This window comes from Rosa rugosa, chromosome 4 (assembly GCF_958449725.1).
Source record: "Rosa rugosa chromosome 4, drRosRugo1.1, whole genome shotgun sequence".
NCBI classification, from domain to species: Eukaryota; Viridiplantae; Streptophyta; class Magnoliopsida; order Rosales; family Rosaceae; genus Rosa; species Rosa rugosa.
The window spans coordinates 54,984,936-55,003,393 of NC_084823.1; the positions used below are offsets into that span (position 1 = coordinate 54,984,936).

Below are 18,458 nucleotides of genomic sequence, written 5' to 3' on the forward strand. Positions count from 1 at the left end.
TGACCAAAATCTAATCCAATATAAAAATCAAACCGTAGACAAATCGTAGTCACTCAATCCGTTCGGTAATTTCAATTTAGTTGTGACCAGGTAAGGTAAGGCGAGATTTTGGTGGAGCGTTGCTCACTTTTAAAACCGTTCTCTCAGATCAAACCTTGCCTAGACATCACAAGTACTCTTGAGTACGCCTAGAGGGAAAAAGTTAATACAATAAGTCATTTTATTGATTTAAGGCATAATTGCCATTACATAATTCTTGGAAAAGTAAAGGACTATACTAATCAAAATCTGCAGCATCTTTGTGCAATTCTTTGTCAGATTTGAAGTCCGCTATGGTGAGATTGACGTTGGCATCATCACCATCTTCTTCTATATTTTCGGCAAAATTGGCTTCATGTTCTCTGAAGTCTCTAAATGCCTTGTAATGCGCAGCTAATTGTTTGCTTGCTTTGCATTGTTTGAACCAGTGCTCACTAGATCCACATCGATGACACATGTCATTGTGATTTCCTCCCTTTAATTGAGGTGCATTGTTTGCACTTGGGTGGCGTCCCCTATAGGAGTTGGCGCCATTCCCACGGCCTTGGGTGGTTCCTCCATGTCCTGGAGCCCCACGGCCTCCTCTCCCACGTTGCCATGTATTGCCACGTGATCGTCCTTCATTCTGACGAGTACCTTCCTTTGTAGGGCGGTTATATGGACCAGAACGTCCGTTGTGTCCCTTATTCTTAGGGTTCCGCTCCTTGCGCCCTCCTTTGGGTGCATCATTATAATTCGCCTCTTGAACGCTCTTAGTTCCTATAGGCCTTGAATTATAATTTCTCACGAGGATATTATCATGTTTTTCAGCTACAGACATTACAGTAATGAGCTGATGAAATCTCGTGAGCCGTCTAGTATCGAATTCCGTTCGATATTGCTTTGAGAGCAAAATTGCTGAGACAGGGAAGGTGGAGAGAGTTTTCTCAATTAGTTCTTGCTCTGTGACGGGTTGTCCACAGAACCCCAACATGGTTTTGAGGCGTAGAACTTCTGAATTATATTCAGCTACAGACTTGAAGTCGGCGAATCGTAGATTGCCCCATTGAACTTTCAAGTCAGGGAGGAGGGTATCCTTGATATTTCCAAATCGCTCTTCTAGCGCGACCCATAATTCTCTAGCATCCTTGATTGCCATGTACTCCAATCGGAGTGATTTATCCATGTGGCGCCTCATCAAGATGAGGGCGGTGGCATTGTTCGTAGCCGTACGCTCAAATATGAGAGTAGGATTAGGAGCTTGAATTAAGGGTAGGATCCCTTTTGAAGTGAGATGGTGCTCAACATCCGTGGCCCAACTATGATATTCCGAGCCAGTTGAGGTAAGTGCAGGAAAGTCAAGTTTCGACATCCTGAAATAAGAAGAAGGAATATATTAGTTTCGGAGTTTAAAACTTCCACGACAACTAAATATTAAGATTTCCGAGCTATGCTACCAAGAAATCGATTTCCAAGAAAATTGGATTAGACCGAAACAATGATGTTTATAAGGTCATAAATCGATGCTTGCGGACGCCCTTAGTCCGAAGTCTTTTACGAACACTCTTAGTTCGTTAATAGCGCGAATCCCCACGATTCGGCTTTGAATCGAACCCACGTTCTATGAAAGGTGGGATGAAGAAGAAGGGAGGTTTTTAAGTCCCCGAGAAAAAGAAAGAATTTCAAATTAGGAACTTTAAAACTTACTCTTTTGGATACTTACTTGTTGGTTTTGGATCACGCGCGTGTCGATGCAGGCGTGATGGGGCGAAGGCTCGCAGCAGGGGCAGTAGGTGCTGCAGTGATATTGCAGCTGCAGCGAGTTGTAGAAGGTGAGAAAAGGAGCTGCTAAGGTAGGTGCGCTGCAGGGGCAGCAGGGGCACGGCAGAGCTGCAGGGGCAGCGATGCAGGGCTGCAGACACGCGGACGTGTGGGCAAGCAGCAGCGTGCGCAGGGGCACGGGGACCGGCAGAGACGCGCAGGGCAGCAGGGGCTGCTGTGCGAGGTTGCAGGCGCACGGGCGCGCGGGCTGCAGCGATGTGTAGGAGCTGCGGGGGCAGCAGGCAGTGACGCAGGGCGTGTGGCTGCAGGAGCAACGCGCAGGGCAGCAGGGGCTGCGGTCTTCGGCTAGCACGGGCTAGGAGGCTTCGGCAGTTTTGATGAAGAAGATTTCGGGTTTTTGCTTTGTGGCTATGAGTCGTGCTGATAACGTGTTTAAGTATATTGGTATTGAGAGAGATTGATGAGAGAAGTGTATTTCATTATAGAGAATAGGAGCCCTATATATAGGGATTACAAAGTGCATAATCTAAGAGTACAAGGATTCCTTATCTAACTTGGAGTAGGAAACCTCTCCTATTACAACTATAGAACTTATCCTAGTTTGACTAGGCACACTAAGTGTCAATATCCTTCAACACGTTTGACATTTTTGATTTATGTCATTTGGAACACGCTCTAAAAGTCATATTTTACCAATAATGAGATCATGGCTAGGGACAATTCGAATAAACAATAATCTTGGTTTAAGAAGTGATGTTTTACTAATGGTGAATTAGTTCCAAGAAGCAAGCAGAGTGGGAATAAATTAGAATTTGGATATATCAACGACAACTTTGATCGATCTTCAAACAATAACATCCATCTTTGTCCTCAAAGCTCTGTTAAAGAAATCAAATACCAATCGAACTATAGAAAGCAACACATTTTGTAGCATAGGGTCAGCTTTACCCCAAACCGCCAAACGTAATAATCCGAATCTTTTTATAGATTAATTACAAAAAAATCCTCCAAATTCAATTTAATACCCTACTATCAATTTTATCGTTTTTATTTGTTATTTTCATATGTTTATATTCAAAACTTTCAACACATATTATGTTAGTGTCCAAAACAACGTCGTTGTTAACAGACCAAGAGATTATTAGCATAAATAAAATGAGCATTTTTTTTTCAGTCGCTTGGAAGGTTCAACGCATTACTCGCTGTACTCCCAACTTCTCTCTGTTTGTTTTACCAATTCTATCACAAACTCGAACTAACAAAACCAAAGAACATTCATCTCTGCACGTTTTGGCTCTGCTTGCTTCCAACAACCTAAATCTTCATCTTCTTCCTCCTCTATCTCAACCATTTTTATACACCAAAACCCACCTTCAGTCTCTCCTCCACAACCCCCTCATCTGAGTTAAACCGCCGCATTATTGATCATACTGCCAATTCCTTGGCTATGATCATTAATGCTCCTCCATCACCTCTGCCATAGACGCTGCCTCGAGATATATACTAGACTAACCACATTGTATAGATAATGGGGAGAGTGACAAATGGTGCATCATCAAATGTTCCTTTACAGCTCTCCCCCCTCTCCTTTCTTTTCCTTCTCTTCCTTTTCACATTCTTCAGCAATCTCATAAACAATGTCTCCGCCAAAGGCCATGCCAATTCTTCGGCTACATTGACATTCACACCTTCTGATAACTTCCTCATCGACTGTGGCGCTCCGCAAGAAGCCAAGCTCCCTGATGGCAGGACATTCAAATCAGACCGCGAAACGGCTGACCTCTTGTCCACAAATGAGGACTTTAAGGCTTCAGCTGACTCCATCAATGCCAATGTCTCTTCATCTGTTCCACCGGATGCAATAGTTCTATTTAAAACGGCGAGGATCTTCTCCGAGGAATCCATGTATACATTCCACATTAACAAGCCCGGCCGCCATTGGATTCGCCTCTACTTCTATCCTCTCCCACACCAGACATACAACCTTTCCGACGCAGTTTTCTCAGTGGACACAGACAAGTATGTTCTCTTGCATGACTTTTCTGCCTCGGACAAAGCCACATTGGTGTTCAAAGAATACCTTCTCAATGTCTCTGACAACAGATTCTCTCTCCATTTCCGACCAAAGAAGCACTCCTTTGCTTTTGTCAATGCCATTGAGGTTGTCTCTGCTCCAGACTCTATTTTCAATGACTCTGCCACCACTGTTCCCGTAGCCGGAGACTTCAGCGGCTTGCAAAACTACGCTTTCCAAGTCCGGTACCGGCTAAATGTGGGAGGGCCATTGGTATCACCTCAAAATGACACATTGTCAAGGACTTGGGAGCCAGACACTCCATACAATGCATTTCCTCAGGGCTCTCAAAACGTGTCAGTTGCTCCGAAAATCGTCAAGTATCTGAAGAGAGGAGATGCCTCCTTGATTGCCCCGAATTCGGTCTATGCAACTGCTCAGCACATGCAGGATTCTTTCACAAGCAACCAGAATTTCAACCTCAGTTGGAAGCTTAGTGTTGAGGAGGACTTTTCCTACTTGATCAGGTTACATTTCTGCGACATTGTGAGCAAGACCCTTGATAACTTGTACTTCAATGTATACATTAATGGCATGATGGCTGTCTCCAATCTTGATCTCTCTTCACTCACCGGCGCGCTATCCACTGCTTTTTACAAAGATTTCGTGCTCAATTCCACAGCGGTCTCCACCTCAAATAACACCATCAACATTCAGATTGGTCCTGGCACTACTCAGTCCGGGACTCATGATGGACTGCTTAATGGAGTGGAGGTCTTGAAATTGAGCAATGTAGCAGAAAGCTTGGATGGATTTTTCGCCGTTGATGGGAAGTACAAGGGTCCGGTGAAATCATCAAACAAAATGAAGATAGTTGCGGGTGTGGGATTGGGAATGGGAGTGACGGCAATGTTCTTAGTTGGCGTTGTTTATATAAGGTGGAAAAGGAGACCTCAAGGTTGGGAAAAGAAAGATAGCTTCTCATCATGGTTGCTTCCTATACATTCCGGTAACTCTAGCTTGTTCTCCAAGTCAAGTAAGTGTACTTCTAGAAGATCAAGCAGCATTTTCGGCTCACGCAAGAGCAAGAGTTACTCAACTTATTTTTCTTCCACTTGCTACGGCCGGTCCTTCACTTTCGCTGAGTTACAAGCTGCAACTCAAAATTGGGATGAGAAGGAGGTGATCGGTGTTGGGGGGTTCGGGAAAGTGTACCTTGGGGTGTTGGAAGATGGTACTAAGCTTGCTATCAAACGAGGGAACCCGAACTCTGAGCAAGGTATTAATGAGTTCAGAACAGAAATGGACATGCTCTCCAAGCTAAGACATCGCCACCTTGTTTCACTGATTGGATTCTGTGATGAGAATAATGAGATGATACTAGTGTATGAGTACATGGCTAATGGACCCCTTCGAGACCACCTCTATGGCTCGAACCTGCTTCCATTGTCATGGAAGCAAAGGCTCGAGGTTTGCATTGGCGCTGCTCGTGGTTTGCATTATCTGCATACTGGTGCAGCACAAGGCATTATCCATCGTGATGTCAAGACGACGAATATCCTCCTGGATGAGAATTTCGTTGCAAAAGTAGCTGACTTTGGACTGTCAAAAGCTGCTCCATCGTTGGAACAAACCCATGTCAGCACAGCCGTGAAGGGAAGTTTTGGTTATCTTGATCCTGAGTACTTCAGGAGGCAGCAGCTTACTGAGAAATCCGATGTGTATTCCTTCGGCGTGGTTCTTTTTGAGGCATTATGTGCAAGGCCTGTTATATGCCCCACTCTACCAAGAGAGCAGGTGAGTTTGGCCGAGTGGGCAATGCAATGGCACAGGAAGGGCATGATTGAGAAGATTGTTGACCCTCAAATCGCTAGCTCCATTAACACTGGTTCGCTGAAGAAGTATGTAGAAGCTGCAGAGAAATGCCTTGCGGAGTATGGTGTGGATAGGCCTGGCATGGGAGATGTGTTGTGGAACTTGGAGTATGCTTTGCAGCTTCAAGAGACAGCCTCGCAGATTGATACTCGAGAAGACAATACTTCGAGTCTCATTTCTTTGGATAAAGCAAGTGAGAAAGATGACACAAACTCAAAGGATGGCTCTGCACTTGGTGGTGCAGTGAGCGAGGATTCTGTAGTCACAGCTGGTGGTTCTCCTTTGTTTGATAAAGGGAATGTCCAGGGGAGGTAACCGGGCACTTTTCCGAATACACTAAAACTTTTTAATTTTCTGGGGTTGGAGTTCTTTGCTCTCTGCATTAGTTGTGTGATTGATTCAGTTATGTTTATGTACTACGTTCCCAGCTTTCTAATTAGCTTGTAGATAGGCCCTCTTGGTTGTTTATAACCCTTCGGATTGAGTTTTCAATAGCATTGTCTTGTGTTTTTGTACTTCTTTATAATGTACCATATTTCTGTATATATCATGATTTTATGAGGCAGTAGATACAAAAGTTTACAAATAATAACAAAAACCAGAATATCATTCAAAATAATAAACAAATTTCCTGCACCATATAACTCTAATCATAGCTAGACTTCATTAAACTATAATTTAATCAATGCTAGGTAATTAACAGGACATGAAACCATGAACTGAAATACAGGCAAACCACTAAGTCTGTGACTGACGTATACCATGAAGATCATTGCGCGTCTTTGGTCACCCCATTCATGTACCAAACTCGAAAGCTTGAGCGCCACATTTTCTGCTTCAGTAATTCCTTGTTTCTCGATCCAATTGTTTGCAGAGTTCACACTGGTGCTTGCGGTTCCCATTATACCTTTCAACTCGATATTGGATCCTCAGAGATGACAGGAGAATCAGATTTCCATTACAGTCAGTTCTGTTGTGACCAATTCGCAGGCATCTACAGAAGCGTCTGCAACTTCTTCCCCCAATATTTTCAGCTCTGGTATTGAACCGATCTTCCTAATTTACCAATCCAGCAGTTAAAGATTTTACACTTGGTCAGTCAATTAGCCAGTTTGGAAGCCAGAGCTCTATGCCGAGCCACCAGTACTTCATTCATTTGCGCGATTTGGTGCAGCAGCTTATTAATTTTCTGCACATTATAAAAATCAAAATTTAGTAAAAGGACAGCTAACAGAAAGAGACAGCGCCTAGCATCAACATGTGCAAATCAACCCTTCCTGCCCATCCTGAAATTTTCTCAATATCTCTCTATCAACAAAGTCCTACAACAACAAAAAAAAGCTCCTTTCGAATTGACAATGCAACAGACACACTATTAACACTAAAAAGTTCACAAATTATTAATTTATAGAACTAATTTATAGGATGCTGTAAATTTTTCACTACTTAAGCCAATGCAAAAACAAAAAGCCATGTAATTTGGCATTTTCCACAAACACACAAAAACAATCCAACTGAGGCAATTGATCAAACACTTGGTGTGTGCAAGTAATCAGACCTCATCTTTCTGTTTGATAATCAAATCGGAACGCTTCCGATACCGCCTCCGCCTCACTCGCAAGTAAAACGACCACACCATAAACACCACCGCCACAATGCCCGCCCCAGAACCAAAGCACCAAACTTTCTCCCACCCAATCAACGAACCAATCCCCAAAACCTTAGAGCGCAGTAACCCAACCCCAAAACCCACCCAGCTCCTCGATTCGCCGCATTTTCCGACCTGGGTATCGGGCTTCTTCGGCGAAACCGGGCCCGATTCGTCGGAATCGGACGGCGAAAACGACGAGAGCGACGAGGAGGAAGAAGACGACAGTGATGGGGAGGTCGGGAGGTGGAGGTTTTCGTGATTAATTGGAGGGAAAACGGAGGAGTTGGAGTCTCTGATGGCTACCATTGACCATTCCTTGAATTGGGTTTTGGAGATTTTCTCCCAGTGCTTCAATTCCAAGCCGAATTGGTCGCCCACCATTTTTTTCCACTTGACTAATAACTCGGGAAAATTTGTTTGTTTAAATCTGGTTCACTGGTAAGCACATGTTTATCATGAGGGCCGGGTTCGGCTATTAACGGCTCTGATCACACGTCTGAGTCAATTCACATGTGAATCGACGTCGTCTTTATACAAAATAATTCTTGCTTTTTAAATTCACATGTCCCGTTTAGCTGATCAGTTGATTTCAGATGATTATCAGATTTTACCATTTTTTAATTCCTATGATTTTACCTATTTGGTCAATTACTCAATTTCGAATATGCACATTTTCATTGACTACGTTTACTTCTTTTATGTTTTCGTTTTATATTTTCCTTAGCCAATTGAATTTATTTGCTTTTTTAAATCCTTCTTAACTATTTTGTTCACAATTTTAAACTATGAATCAAATTCCCAAAATTGGAAACACTTGAACGAAATCGACTATAACAATGACATGTACTAACAAGAAAAATTATTTCTAATGATTAGATTTTACTGTTTTATGAACATAAACTTTATACTCATCACTCATCACTCATCACCCATCAGCTAGTAAAAGATGTCATGATATACAGCATCATTTCTATCAAGTTTGGCTCTTCCCTTTGAGTCATCAACTCGTTACTCATCGTACATGGAGAACATAAGTTGGGAATCGAAATTCATTGGCACGACTTGTTAACCTACCTTGACTAAGAGCTATTTTAACATCCTACAATCACAATCAATAGCTAAGATTAAAGACTTTTCCTTTTCATCTAATGGAAACAGCTAGTAACAGCTGGAGCCTGCAAATGTTAATTGGATTTGCAACATCCAGGATGCTGACTGATAAGGAGTTTAATTAGAGCCCTTTTATAGAGACAAAGACCGTACTTAAATTTATCTGAGAACAACTTTCAACAATGCGAATATGTATCTTCAATGCATTTCACAGGTTGACAGCTGCTACTGAACCAGATATTAGCATTAGACCGGTAGACTTTGCTTCAAAGTGGTGCATGTATGTAAAGCAGAGATCTTAACACGATGCAATACTCAAGTAGCAGGAAAAAGATAATTCAGTAATTGATGCTTTCAAATAGATTTAAGAATGTAAATGCACAGGTAGTCTGCTGAATGCGGGTTTCCTAACAAACATTTACCCAAACTTGTCGCTCAAAGCATCACAACAATTTGCGGGAAAAGAAAAAGAACAAAACCCTGAAGACTCCGAAAAGCAAGGAGTGAGATACAAGTTGTTGAAGCAGGAAACCTTAATATCATCATGCAGAAAATGAGACTTCATTATTACTTCAAAATGAGATGCACTTGTAAATAAGGATGCGGATGCCACTAAGCATAGTTGATGCTCTGAGTTGAATCTCAAAAGCTTGAATTAGATAGTCTAAACTTAAACACTCATGCCGGCAATTCTGAAATATTCTCCACACAAAGCCTTGCTTCTTAGAATCCAGGATACAGAGAAGGTCATTTTCCAATGCAAAAACTTAAAAAGGAAGTTAGAAACTTTCTGAATGCCAAACTTCACAGTTACTTCCTCTTGGATACAATAACTGTCTCTTCTCTACTATGTACTACTGACATGCCCAAGTCAATGAACCCTACACCTAAAGTTTGCATATGATGCACTAACAAGCAGAAATTTCCTTAATAAAGCTTTTAAGAAGACTAAGGATAAGTGGAGCAACATATGATGCTAACTTTTTCAGCTCCACAGTAAAAAGAAAAAGAAAACATAGGAAAGTTTGCTGCAATCAATAAATAAAATTCCTTTAAGGATTACTCGAACACGATACAAAGATGATCTCAAGATTGTGAAAGAATTCTACTCTATTGTTCTTGGAAGTTCAAAACAAGGTAACAAGACAACAGAATAAACAAAATACAAGTAAAGATGAACTGTTATCAAATTTAAGTTTGTTTTTAACTGATGTGTTACATCATTACCTATCAATTATCACACACTGAAGATGTTTTACTCACTAGCTGTGCGATCCACTGCTCCCCTGCACTGGATGCCGCCGAATATCAAACTGGTCGACAGACTCCAACGGAGTAGCCGTCTCATTCCTGATCCTCTTGATCTTGGGGCTCAACAAGCCCCTGTGCCTAAACCCGTAAAGCTTAAGCACCTGGTTGTCCGCAAAATTGAAAGCCCTCTCCATGCTGCTCAAGCACCTCTCCACCGGATAATCCCCATAACTCCCACAAGGCTTGCAACCCACAAAATGGGTCACAAACGGCCACCTCTCATCCCCCAAACCCGGATGATACTTCTCTATCATCTCCTCATACCGATCCACCAATCCAGCCCAATAACCGTGCAAGTAGTACGAATTCTCCACAAATACCTTCTCCATCCACAGATCCTTCTGAGACAGCAACAAGTATATCAATGCAGACTGATCATCCGCCTCAAACGCCGGCCTCCCCTTCAAATTCGCCGTCAAAACCTTCCCGGCCTCCTCTCTTATCGGACCCTTGGGACCCATCGGAGCCCAAGCATCAAGCAAATCCAAAGACCACTGGCAATTCCTAAACAGAAAGCTCCCAGTGTTCAAAGCAATCCAAGACTTCTGATCAAACAGCAAATCCGGGTAGCCATGAATAACAAGATTGTGCTTGTCATACTTCCCCAATGGGATCTCAAACACCATATCAGTAAACATGGCATCACTATCCATCCACCAAATCCACTCCACCTCGGGATGCGAAAGCATCAGCTTCCTAATCAAAGGCAACTTGGCCCAATACCCAGCAAGCTCCATATCCAAATGGGCTAAATTATAAACAATCTCAATCCCATGAATCCTACAATAATCGATCTTGTTCTTTATAGCCTTCAACAAATAATGGTCTCCAATCGGGTTGTCACAAGGCTTAGGTGGAGACCCGGTAACCAACAGAACCCTAGGCTTACCGTTTACCAAGCTCGGAAACTCCGGGTTCGACTGAAGCCACCGCCCTCTCTCCGCGTCCCAATTCCCGATCTTGGGTCCGAGCGTGTACGTCACGTTCGGGTTACTGCTCTGGGTGCCGTTGATGAACTCATCCGGGTCGTTGGGGTCGCTGTCGGATCGGATCTCGGCCAGGATCCGATTCGTCTCCTCGATTAAGTTCTGGTTGACGGCGTCGGCCTCGGAGCTGCCGAGGTTGCCCACTCCGATCGTGCCACGTAGGACCAGGATGGTGACGAAGCCGCAGAGGATGGTGATTTTGATGTTGTTGAACGTCTTCTGGATCTGGCGGCCACGTGGAAGGACGCGGCCGGCGGAGGCTGCTCGGGCTGAGGTGCCGGTGGCGGTGGTGGTGGGCAGCCCACTTGAGCTCCGCTTCTGGGGCGTGAAATTGTCCTGACCCATTTGTTGGAATCGCTCAAAGGTGAAGTCTTTAGCTGAGGAGAGTCGGGAGGAGCCCTAGAGAGTGAGGGCGGAGGCGGCGGTGGTCATGGCGGAGGTGGGTGGTGGCTTTGGTGAAGGTGTGGAGATTTTATGTTGAAGAGAAGGGAGTGCTTAAGACATGTGTCCAACACCGACTGTCGTGGGGGGTTTATGCTTATTATTCTAAGTATTTTCATTTTCATTTTCATTTTTTTTGGTATTTCCATTTTCTTAGTTTTTTGTTGTTGTTGTCTGATCTGTATTATTGAATTTTCCTAAATAGGACTGAATTATTATAGGCCCAAATAGGGTTGGATTTGATTTGGAATGATTCGGCCCCGGGTGCATTGTATGTAGTGGTTTTTTTAACCTAAAGTAGTTTTATCGTCAAAGCTTGAGAAATTATTCAAAGTTTGGATGCTCGCCTTTCCATTGAATTTGTAGAGTAGTTGTATCACTTCCTTTTGTGAAAAGATTATGCTTTTGATCACTATCTTGTTGTCCTTGGAGTTGAATTCATTTCCTCTTTTTCCTTTTTTGATAAAATTCTTTTTTGAGTTTTTGGAGTAACACTATATTGGGATAGTTTACACATTAAACATTTAAGGATGACTGATGGAGGCAAGAGTAGGAGCTCAACCCTCCACTACTTGATTCGATGAAGTCAGTTGTTGCAGGATAAAAAGAAATTTTAGTTTCATCGTCTATTGGCACATCAACAACTACGAGTTAACATTGTCGAAACTAGATCAGATGAGACAACACCCACAGATGATTGATGTCTCTACTTTACTTGATGGGACCATAACCAAACGACATTGTTGCATAAATACGTCAACCAAGATCATGATCTCTTTTGATAAATAAGAGGTTTTGTTGTTAATAAGTGTGAGTAACTCTATTAAATACTCGACGGGGCTCCTTGCTCCTAGGCTACTGCCTAATTCTTCTCGTCGCCGGCGCTGGCTGTGGTGATGGTGGTATCGATTTGAGATTGGATCGGAGTTTTAGTGATGTTGGGCGAATGGATGTGAGGTCAGGAATCGGTGTTCAGCATGCGGAATGCATGAGTTACTTAGAACCTCGTCAATATTGTAATAAGAGGTTTCGTTGTTAATAAGTGTGAGTGACTTTGTTAAATACGTCTACATATTCATATTACAATACTTTTTGTTAATTCAACATGATTTTCCTTACTTACGTTGTTATACATTCACTTTGATGGTTGCGTAAATTAGTTCTTTATATTCGAGACTGCATGAAAATTAATTTACAACTAAACTATACTAGACGGACGAAGTTGATGCATTCTTGCAGACTCGTCATGAAAAATATGGTAAATAGATAATGGGAAAATTACTGGTCCCCCCTTTAACTTTTGGTGTTTCGACAGTTCAGTCCCTGTTATTCCAATTTTAACAGATAACTCTCCAAACATTCAAATTTCACACAATTTGATCCAAACTTACCATTTTACCCCTCACTTATTTTTTTTTGTTTTTTTTTTTATTCTTCTCTCTCTCTCTTTTATACATATGTATATATATGTGTGTGTGTGTGTGTGTGTGTGTGTGTATATATTTTTTATTCTTCTCTCTCTCTTTATATATATATGTATGTGTGTGTGTGTGAGTATATATGTATGTATGTATATATGTATGTATATGTGTGTGTATATTTTTATTCTTCTCTCTCTCTTTTTATATATATTTATATGTATATATGTGTGTGTGTACATATACATATGCAGATATATACATACACATATGCATATATATATATATATATATATATATATATATATATATATATATATATATATATATATATATATATATATGTATATGTATGTATACATATATATCTAATGTGTTTATGTATTTGGTAAGTCTATATACTATGTTTATGTTTCATATTATAAAAAAAATTCACAACTTTTATATATCTAATGTGTGTGTGTGTATCTATATATATATATATGTATGTATATGTATATGTATATGTAGATATATAAATATATGTATAATTTTATACATATGTGTGTGTGTGTGTGTATATATATATGTATATGTAGATATATATATATATATGTATGTATGTATGTATGTATATGTAGATATATGTATATATGTGTGTGTGTGAAAAAAGGAAGTGAGAGGTAAAATGGTAATTTTGGATCAAATTGTGTGAAATTTGAATGTTTGGGGAGTTATCTGTTAAAATTTGAATAACAGGGACTGAACTGTCGACGCACCAAAAGTTAAAGGGGGGACCAGTAATTTCCCCATAGATAATTCACTCCCCTATAAAAATATAATCCAACGCGCATGTTTACGTGAATGAGTCAAACGCCTCAGCTGGTTCCGGTCTGTTCTACACTCCACGGCTGCAAAGTTGGCTAGCTTTGACGCGTAACTTCCAAATTCCTCCAAAATTTCCCACTTTTGCGCGGCTGATCCACCGTCGTGTGAAGGCGGCTCACACCGTCATTAAGCGCGTGAGAATTCTGTGAAGATGGGATCAGTGAAATGCGTCCCTGATCCAGATGGACCCACAAGATCAACTTAAAAAGCTTGTCCTTAACTCTCATCTACACCCCCCCCCCCCCCCCCCATGTGTTATGTTTTTACTGCCTGTCCCCTTCTTATTTGATTCCCTTTTTTTTGTTCCTTTACTTTTTTTTTTTATGATTCTAATTATTAGTAATATTAACTGCAGGCCTCCATCAATCCAGTGGCTGTTTGCTCATTTAGATTTTCGAGATTACAATTTGGATTGACATTTGTGTTTGTTGCAGTGCTAGGGCGGCTAACAATTTGATATGAAAAATTTAACAGAGGTATCAATTTTGTACTAAAATTATATTATGACTTGTCATCTTAAATACATTTCATTTAGAAACTCAAGAGGATCCACAAGTGCTCATGAAAAGCTCTTTCTCAGAGAAGTGAAGGCTGGAGCTGGGCTGAGCCAGTCTTCTTAGGCATTGGGTTCTGCATCTTCCCTTGGGCTTTGGGCTGCTGCCTTTAGGCTTTTTGGGCTTCTAATTAAGTAATTAGTTAATTGTTTCAATCTAATAATTTTCCTACTTTTTAAGGGAGCTATACAATTTTTGTGTTTGTACTGTGCCTATTTACTATGATGTAGTGATAATGTGATATCATAGTTTATAGGTTTTTTTTTGTTGAATAAATAGGCTTGCTTTTCTTAAGTGAGCGATAAACTACTTTTTAAGAGAACTATACAGTTTTTGTGTTTGTACTGTGCCTATTTACTATGACGTAGTGATATCATAGTTTATAGGTTTTTTTTTTTTGAATAAATAGGCTTGCTTTTCTTAAGTGAGCGATAAATGTATAATGAGTGGTCCTATCTCTATGTTCCACCGTGGTACCTCCACAACTTCTTGTTTGTCTATATATGGTAGCAGAATGATATGTAATAGTCATTTTGACTTTAAGTGTCAATGACAGGTCAATTTGAATTTATTCAAAAAAAAAAAAAAAAAAACAGGTGCTCATGAAAGATAATTTTTAAATAAAAAAGGTAAAATACCTTCGTCGATGACTAAATTGTCGTTAAAGTGTGTACTGATTATGTCATTTTCTTTAAAAACATAAACCAATAAAGATTTATCATATTGGTACTTGAAGTCTTTATAACCCTAAATCTTAGGCTTGTAAAGTATTCTTATACCCTGTGAATAAATGAATTCCAAAAGTTTATTAAAAATCTGTGTGGTATAGCTCGTGTGTTTTCGAGTGTTTCTTCATGCTTAACAAAACAACGTACGATTCTTTGTTATATTATCTTTTTTTTTAAATCTTAAGAGGATCGACGCACGGAGCATATAGATCTTCAAAACTTAATTGAAAATGGATTCTCAAGTCGGTTAGAGTTACTAAAATTTTGGCTTTTCATAGATGATTTCAATACCAATATCAAAGACGACTTAAATTTATATAATACACCAATTTACCTTACATGTAGATAATAATATCTCAAAAATAAACAAATCCCATTAGCTTGTCAAGAGATCGTGAATCATAGTGTCCAAAACAAACATTCAAATCACAACCCAAGAGTCTTCCATTGATCATCAAACCAAAACTTCTTTGTTAACATAACTATTGGACTTTATTTTCTGTTCAATTACTCTGGACACCCATTTCAAACCAAGTCTATTTCAGCTATTTGTCCTTTAATTATTAGCACTAATAAATTTCTAATCTTGATTAATACACCAATCTACCTTACATTTTATAAGAGGATCAAAGGATTTCACTCCTACCCCCACGGTGACTCGAACCCATGACTTCGTACATAGGTAATGAGTGCTCTAACCACTGAGCTAACACCACATCCCACCAATCTACCTTACATGTAAATAATAATATCTCAAAACTAAACATCTTATTCTTCCCATTACTTTTCAACAGTTCGTGGATCATGGTGTTCAAAATAAACATTCAAAAAAGTCTTCTATTAAAGATAGTCAGACCAAAACTTCTTTTTTAACAAAACGTACATGCAATTGGATTTTGTTTTCCCTCAATTACCTTGGACGCCCATTTCAAACCAAGTCCATTTCAGCTGTTTGTCCTTTTTCGATCTTATTAGCACTAACCAACAACTGTTGTCAGCATCAGAGACCAATTCATTGAATCACGGCCAAGAGTCGAGGAAACAATATCAGCAAACAAGTACGTAATAGATGTCAAGTTTGGGAATGGAGAAAATGAAGCTTATTAAGTTAACTTAGTAACGAACCTAATTCTCACAGCTCATCTCCAGGATGGTTCCAAAAGAGTGCACGCGCGTGCAGCTGCTATAAAGTACTCTTGTCTTAGAGGGTCGGCCAAGCAAGCCAATCCTATGAAGTCCCACAAAAATATGTCGGCCATATGTCTTGATAACCAATCAAGGGTGAGCGTGGCATATTTAGCCTTGTACAATAATCTGGAAAACCTTTCTCTACTCAAATTAAGGTTATTAAGCGCCCACAGTTTTGGGCTCAGAAATGGACAAAATGACAAATAGCTAGGACATATATCCGTAATTTCAGGTCATGCAGCACCTCTTAAATTCCAAAGCAAAAGCTTCAGCATCCATTTGAAAAGCCAGCCAGCAATGCAGCCGTCAATTGCTTACTTATTCGCGGTCGATCCACCGTCGTGTGAAGGCTGTTGAATCCCACACCGTCGTTGACCGCGTGAGGAAAAGACAGACATGCATCTTTTTTATTTTTGTGCGAGTTTGTGGTTCTCTCTCAGATCAGATCAGATCAGAATCATCAGATGTTATCAGAGGTTTTATCTTTTATCAAGGGACCACAGGATCATCTTAAAATGTTATGTCCCTAAACTCCCATTACTGTCTGTCGCCTTCTTTCTTTCATTTGTTTTTTTCTTTCTTTTTCTGTTTCTTAAAGAATTTTAAATTGTTAGTAATACGAAGTAGAGCTAGCAAGCCTCCATCAATCCAAGTGGATGGGAGGCAGCCAACTCAATCATCATGAATTAATGTTGCACCATTGCTCTCCTATATCCTCGCAGTGTTGATTTTGATTTCGTATCGATGAAGTTGATGGTTGGGAAAAGGGGCCCGGATTCAATCTGTCTGTTACTGAAAAAAGGAAGACTAACTAAAAAAACACCCTTGACTATAAATAAAGAGTGGTGATCGAGGCTTAAAAAGGACGTGCGTACGGCTTCAATTGATCTATGCTCACGCACATCTTTAATTTCTTTCAAGCTAGCTTGTATTTCTTTTCTTTTGAAAGGGCTGGCTAATACTTGTTTGAATTAATTGGTTTAATTGTTGCATGCGTATTATAGATATGTGTGTGTTTAAACCACGGCAAAGTTTATCTTGAATATGTTATATATATGTTTTGGTTGAAGGTCAAAAGCTGTGAACAAATATACTCTGGCTCGTATCTCTGTGAAGATTAACTAGGGAAAATTTGTGTTTTAAAACAGATAGAGAATGTATGCAAAGCTGACCTTAACCAACTCATCTGTTGACCATTCAAATATCTAAGGATCACAGTACCAACTACATCTGAAACAAGAAATAATTTAATTATTAGCAATATAAAGTAGAGCAATTACTATGGTTGAAATTAATGTGTTAGAAGAGAAATTTGGATTGACAGTTGTGTTTGTTGCCATAGGGTGGCAACCAACTCTTCTTAATAAAAAATAATAATAATTAAATTAATAATGAGTACTGTCGAACATTTTAAATTCATTTATTAGAGTTCCATGGAAGCCGTAAGCCTCCAAAAAACCCAATAGCATCCATCAACTATGCAATAATCTCAATAATCCAGACTTTTCACTACTTTACAAGTGCCTTATGACATCAAAATTACGAATGCGTCTCAATTCAGTAATAATTCCAGGTAGCTTCCTATTTGCAGCACCTCTTGAATTCCAAACTTAAAGCTCATGCAATTCATCATGAACACAAGAATTTATGGATGAGAAGTCCAGGGGATAACCCTAACAATTAATTAAGTAGTGAATATAGCCTGCCTGATCTTCCATATTAGATGGAAGAAGCTAGACATCAAGTGAAGGCACTACTGATTAGCACTTTCCTTAAATTCCTTAATTACTCTAGCCCTTTTCTTAACAGAAGAAAAATACATGTGATTTCTCAGTTCTCTCATATTAAGCGTACAGATTACCGCATCAAGTTATACCCATTCACATGTTATCTTTCCCCCAACCCAGAAGGTCTTTCATCTTCCAAGCCATCTGCACCTGCAGATGAACATGCATGAAACCCTAGCTATGAGGACTTGGGTGGCTCGCGGTCTAGGTATGCTATGCTTGATAATAAACACCTGTCAAGAGAGCTTTGCTAGTTTCTATTTCTGTTGTTGCTTCATTTGGTGTTGTTGTATTCGCATTGTTCTATTAACTGTGTGTTCGTTCTTCCTACTAATAAATATTAGGGTATTACTTTAAACTCTCAAGCCATAAAGAGAGGTGTACTTGTTATTTCAAAAAAAGAAAAAAAGAAAGAAAAAAAAAGAGGTGTACTTGTTTAATAAATATTAAGATATTGCTTTAAACTCTCAACGCTCAAGCTATAAAGAGAGATGTACTTGTTTAATTCTTTCTTGTTTCATGTGATTGGTACTGTGATCCACACGATCACCAGATGTATATTTTATGTGTATCAAAACAAAATGGTAGGGGTGGGCATAAACCGAACCGGAGGTTCAAAACCGGCCGAACCGGCCCGAAAAACCGGCTTGGGGACCGAACCGGAAGAAATAAGGGGGAAAAAATGACTTGACCGAACCAGACCGGATTTCTCCGGTTTGGAAGCGGGT

The 18,458-nt window shown here is 40.1% G+C and overlaps 3 protein-coding genes across 3 annotated transcripts; 1 reads left to right on the forward strand and 2 right to left on the reverse strand.

Moving 5' to 3' along the window:
• Positions 1–2,758: 2,758 nt before the first annotated feature.
• On the forward strand, positions 2,759–6,208 carry LOC133741760 (probable receptor-like protein kinase At5g61350). The gene has a single exon (XM_062169484.1). The coding sequence runs from the start codon at positions 3,329–3,331 to the stop codon at positions 6,002–6,004; it is 2,676 nt and encodes an 891-aa protein (XP_062025468.1). The 5' UTR covers positions 2,759–3,328; the 3' UTR covers positions 6,005–6,208.
• Positions 6,209–6,259: 51 nt separating this feature from the next.
• Positions 6,260–7,791, reverse strand: LOC133741762 (uncharacterized). Its single transcript, XM_062169487.1, has 2 exons — positions 7,248–7,791; positions 6,260–6,878 (listed from the first exon to the last, which is right to left on the reverse strand). The coding sequence occupies exons 1-2, from the start codon at positions 7,719–7,721 to the stop codon at positions 6,789–6,791; spliced, it is 564 nt and encodes a 187-aa protein (XP_062025471.1). The 5' UTR covers positions 7,722–7,791; the 3' UTR covers positions 6,260–6,788.
• A 1,683-nt stretch (positions 7,792–9,474) lies between these two features.
• On the reverse strand, positions 9,475–11,286 carry LOC133743765 (probable xyloglucan 6-xylosyltransferase 5). The gene has a single exon (XM_062171795.1). It carries the CDS (start codon positions 11,090–11,092, stop codon positions 9,713–9,715), a length of 1,380 nt encoding a protein of 459 aa, XP_062027779.1. The 5' UTR covers positions 11,093–11,286; the 3' UTR covers positions 9,475–9,712.
• Positions 11,287–18,458: the final 7,172 nt, after the last annotated feature.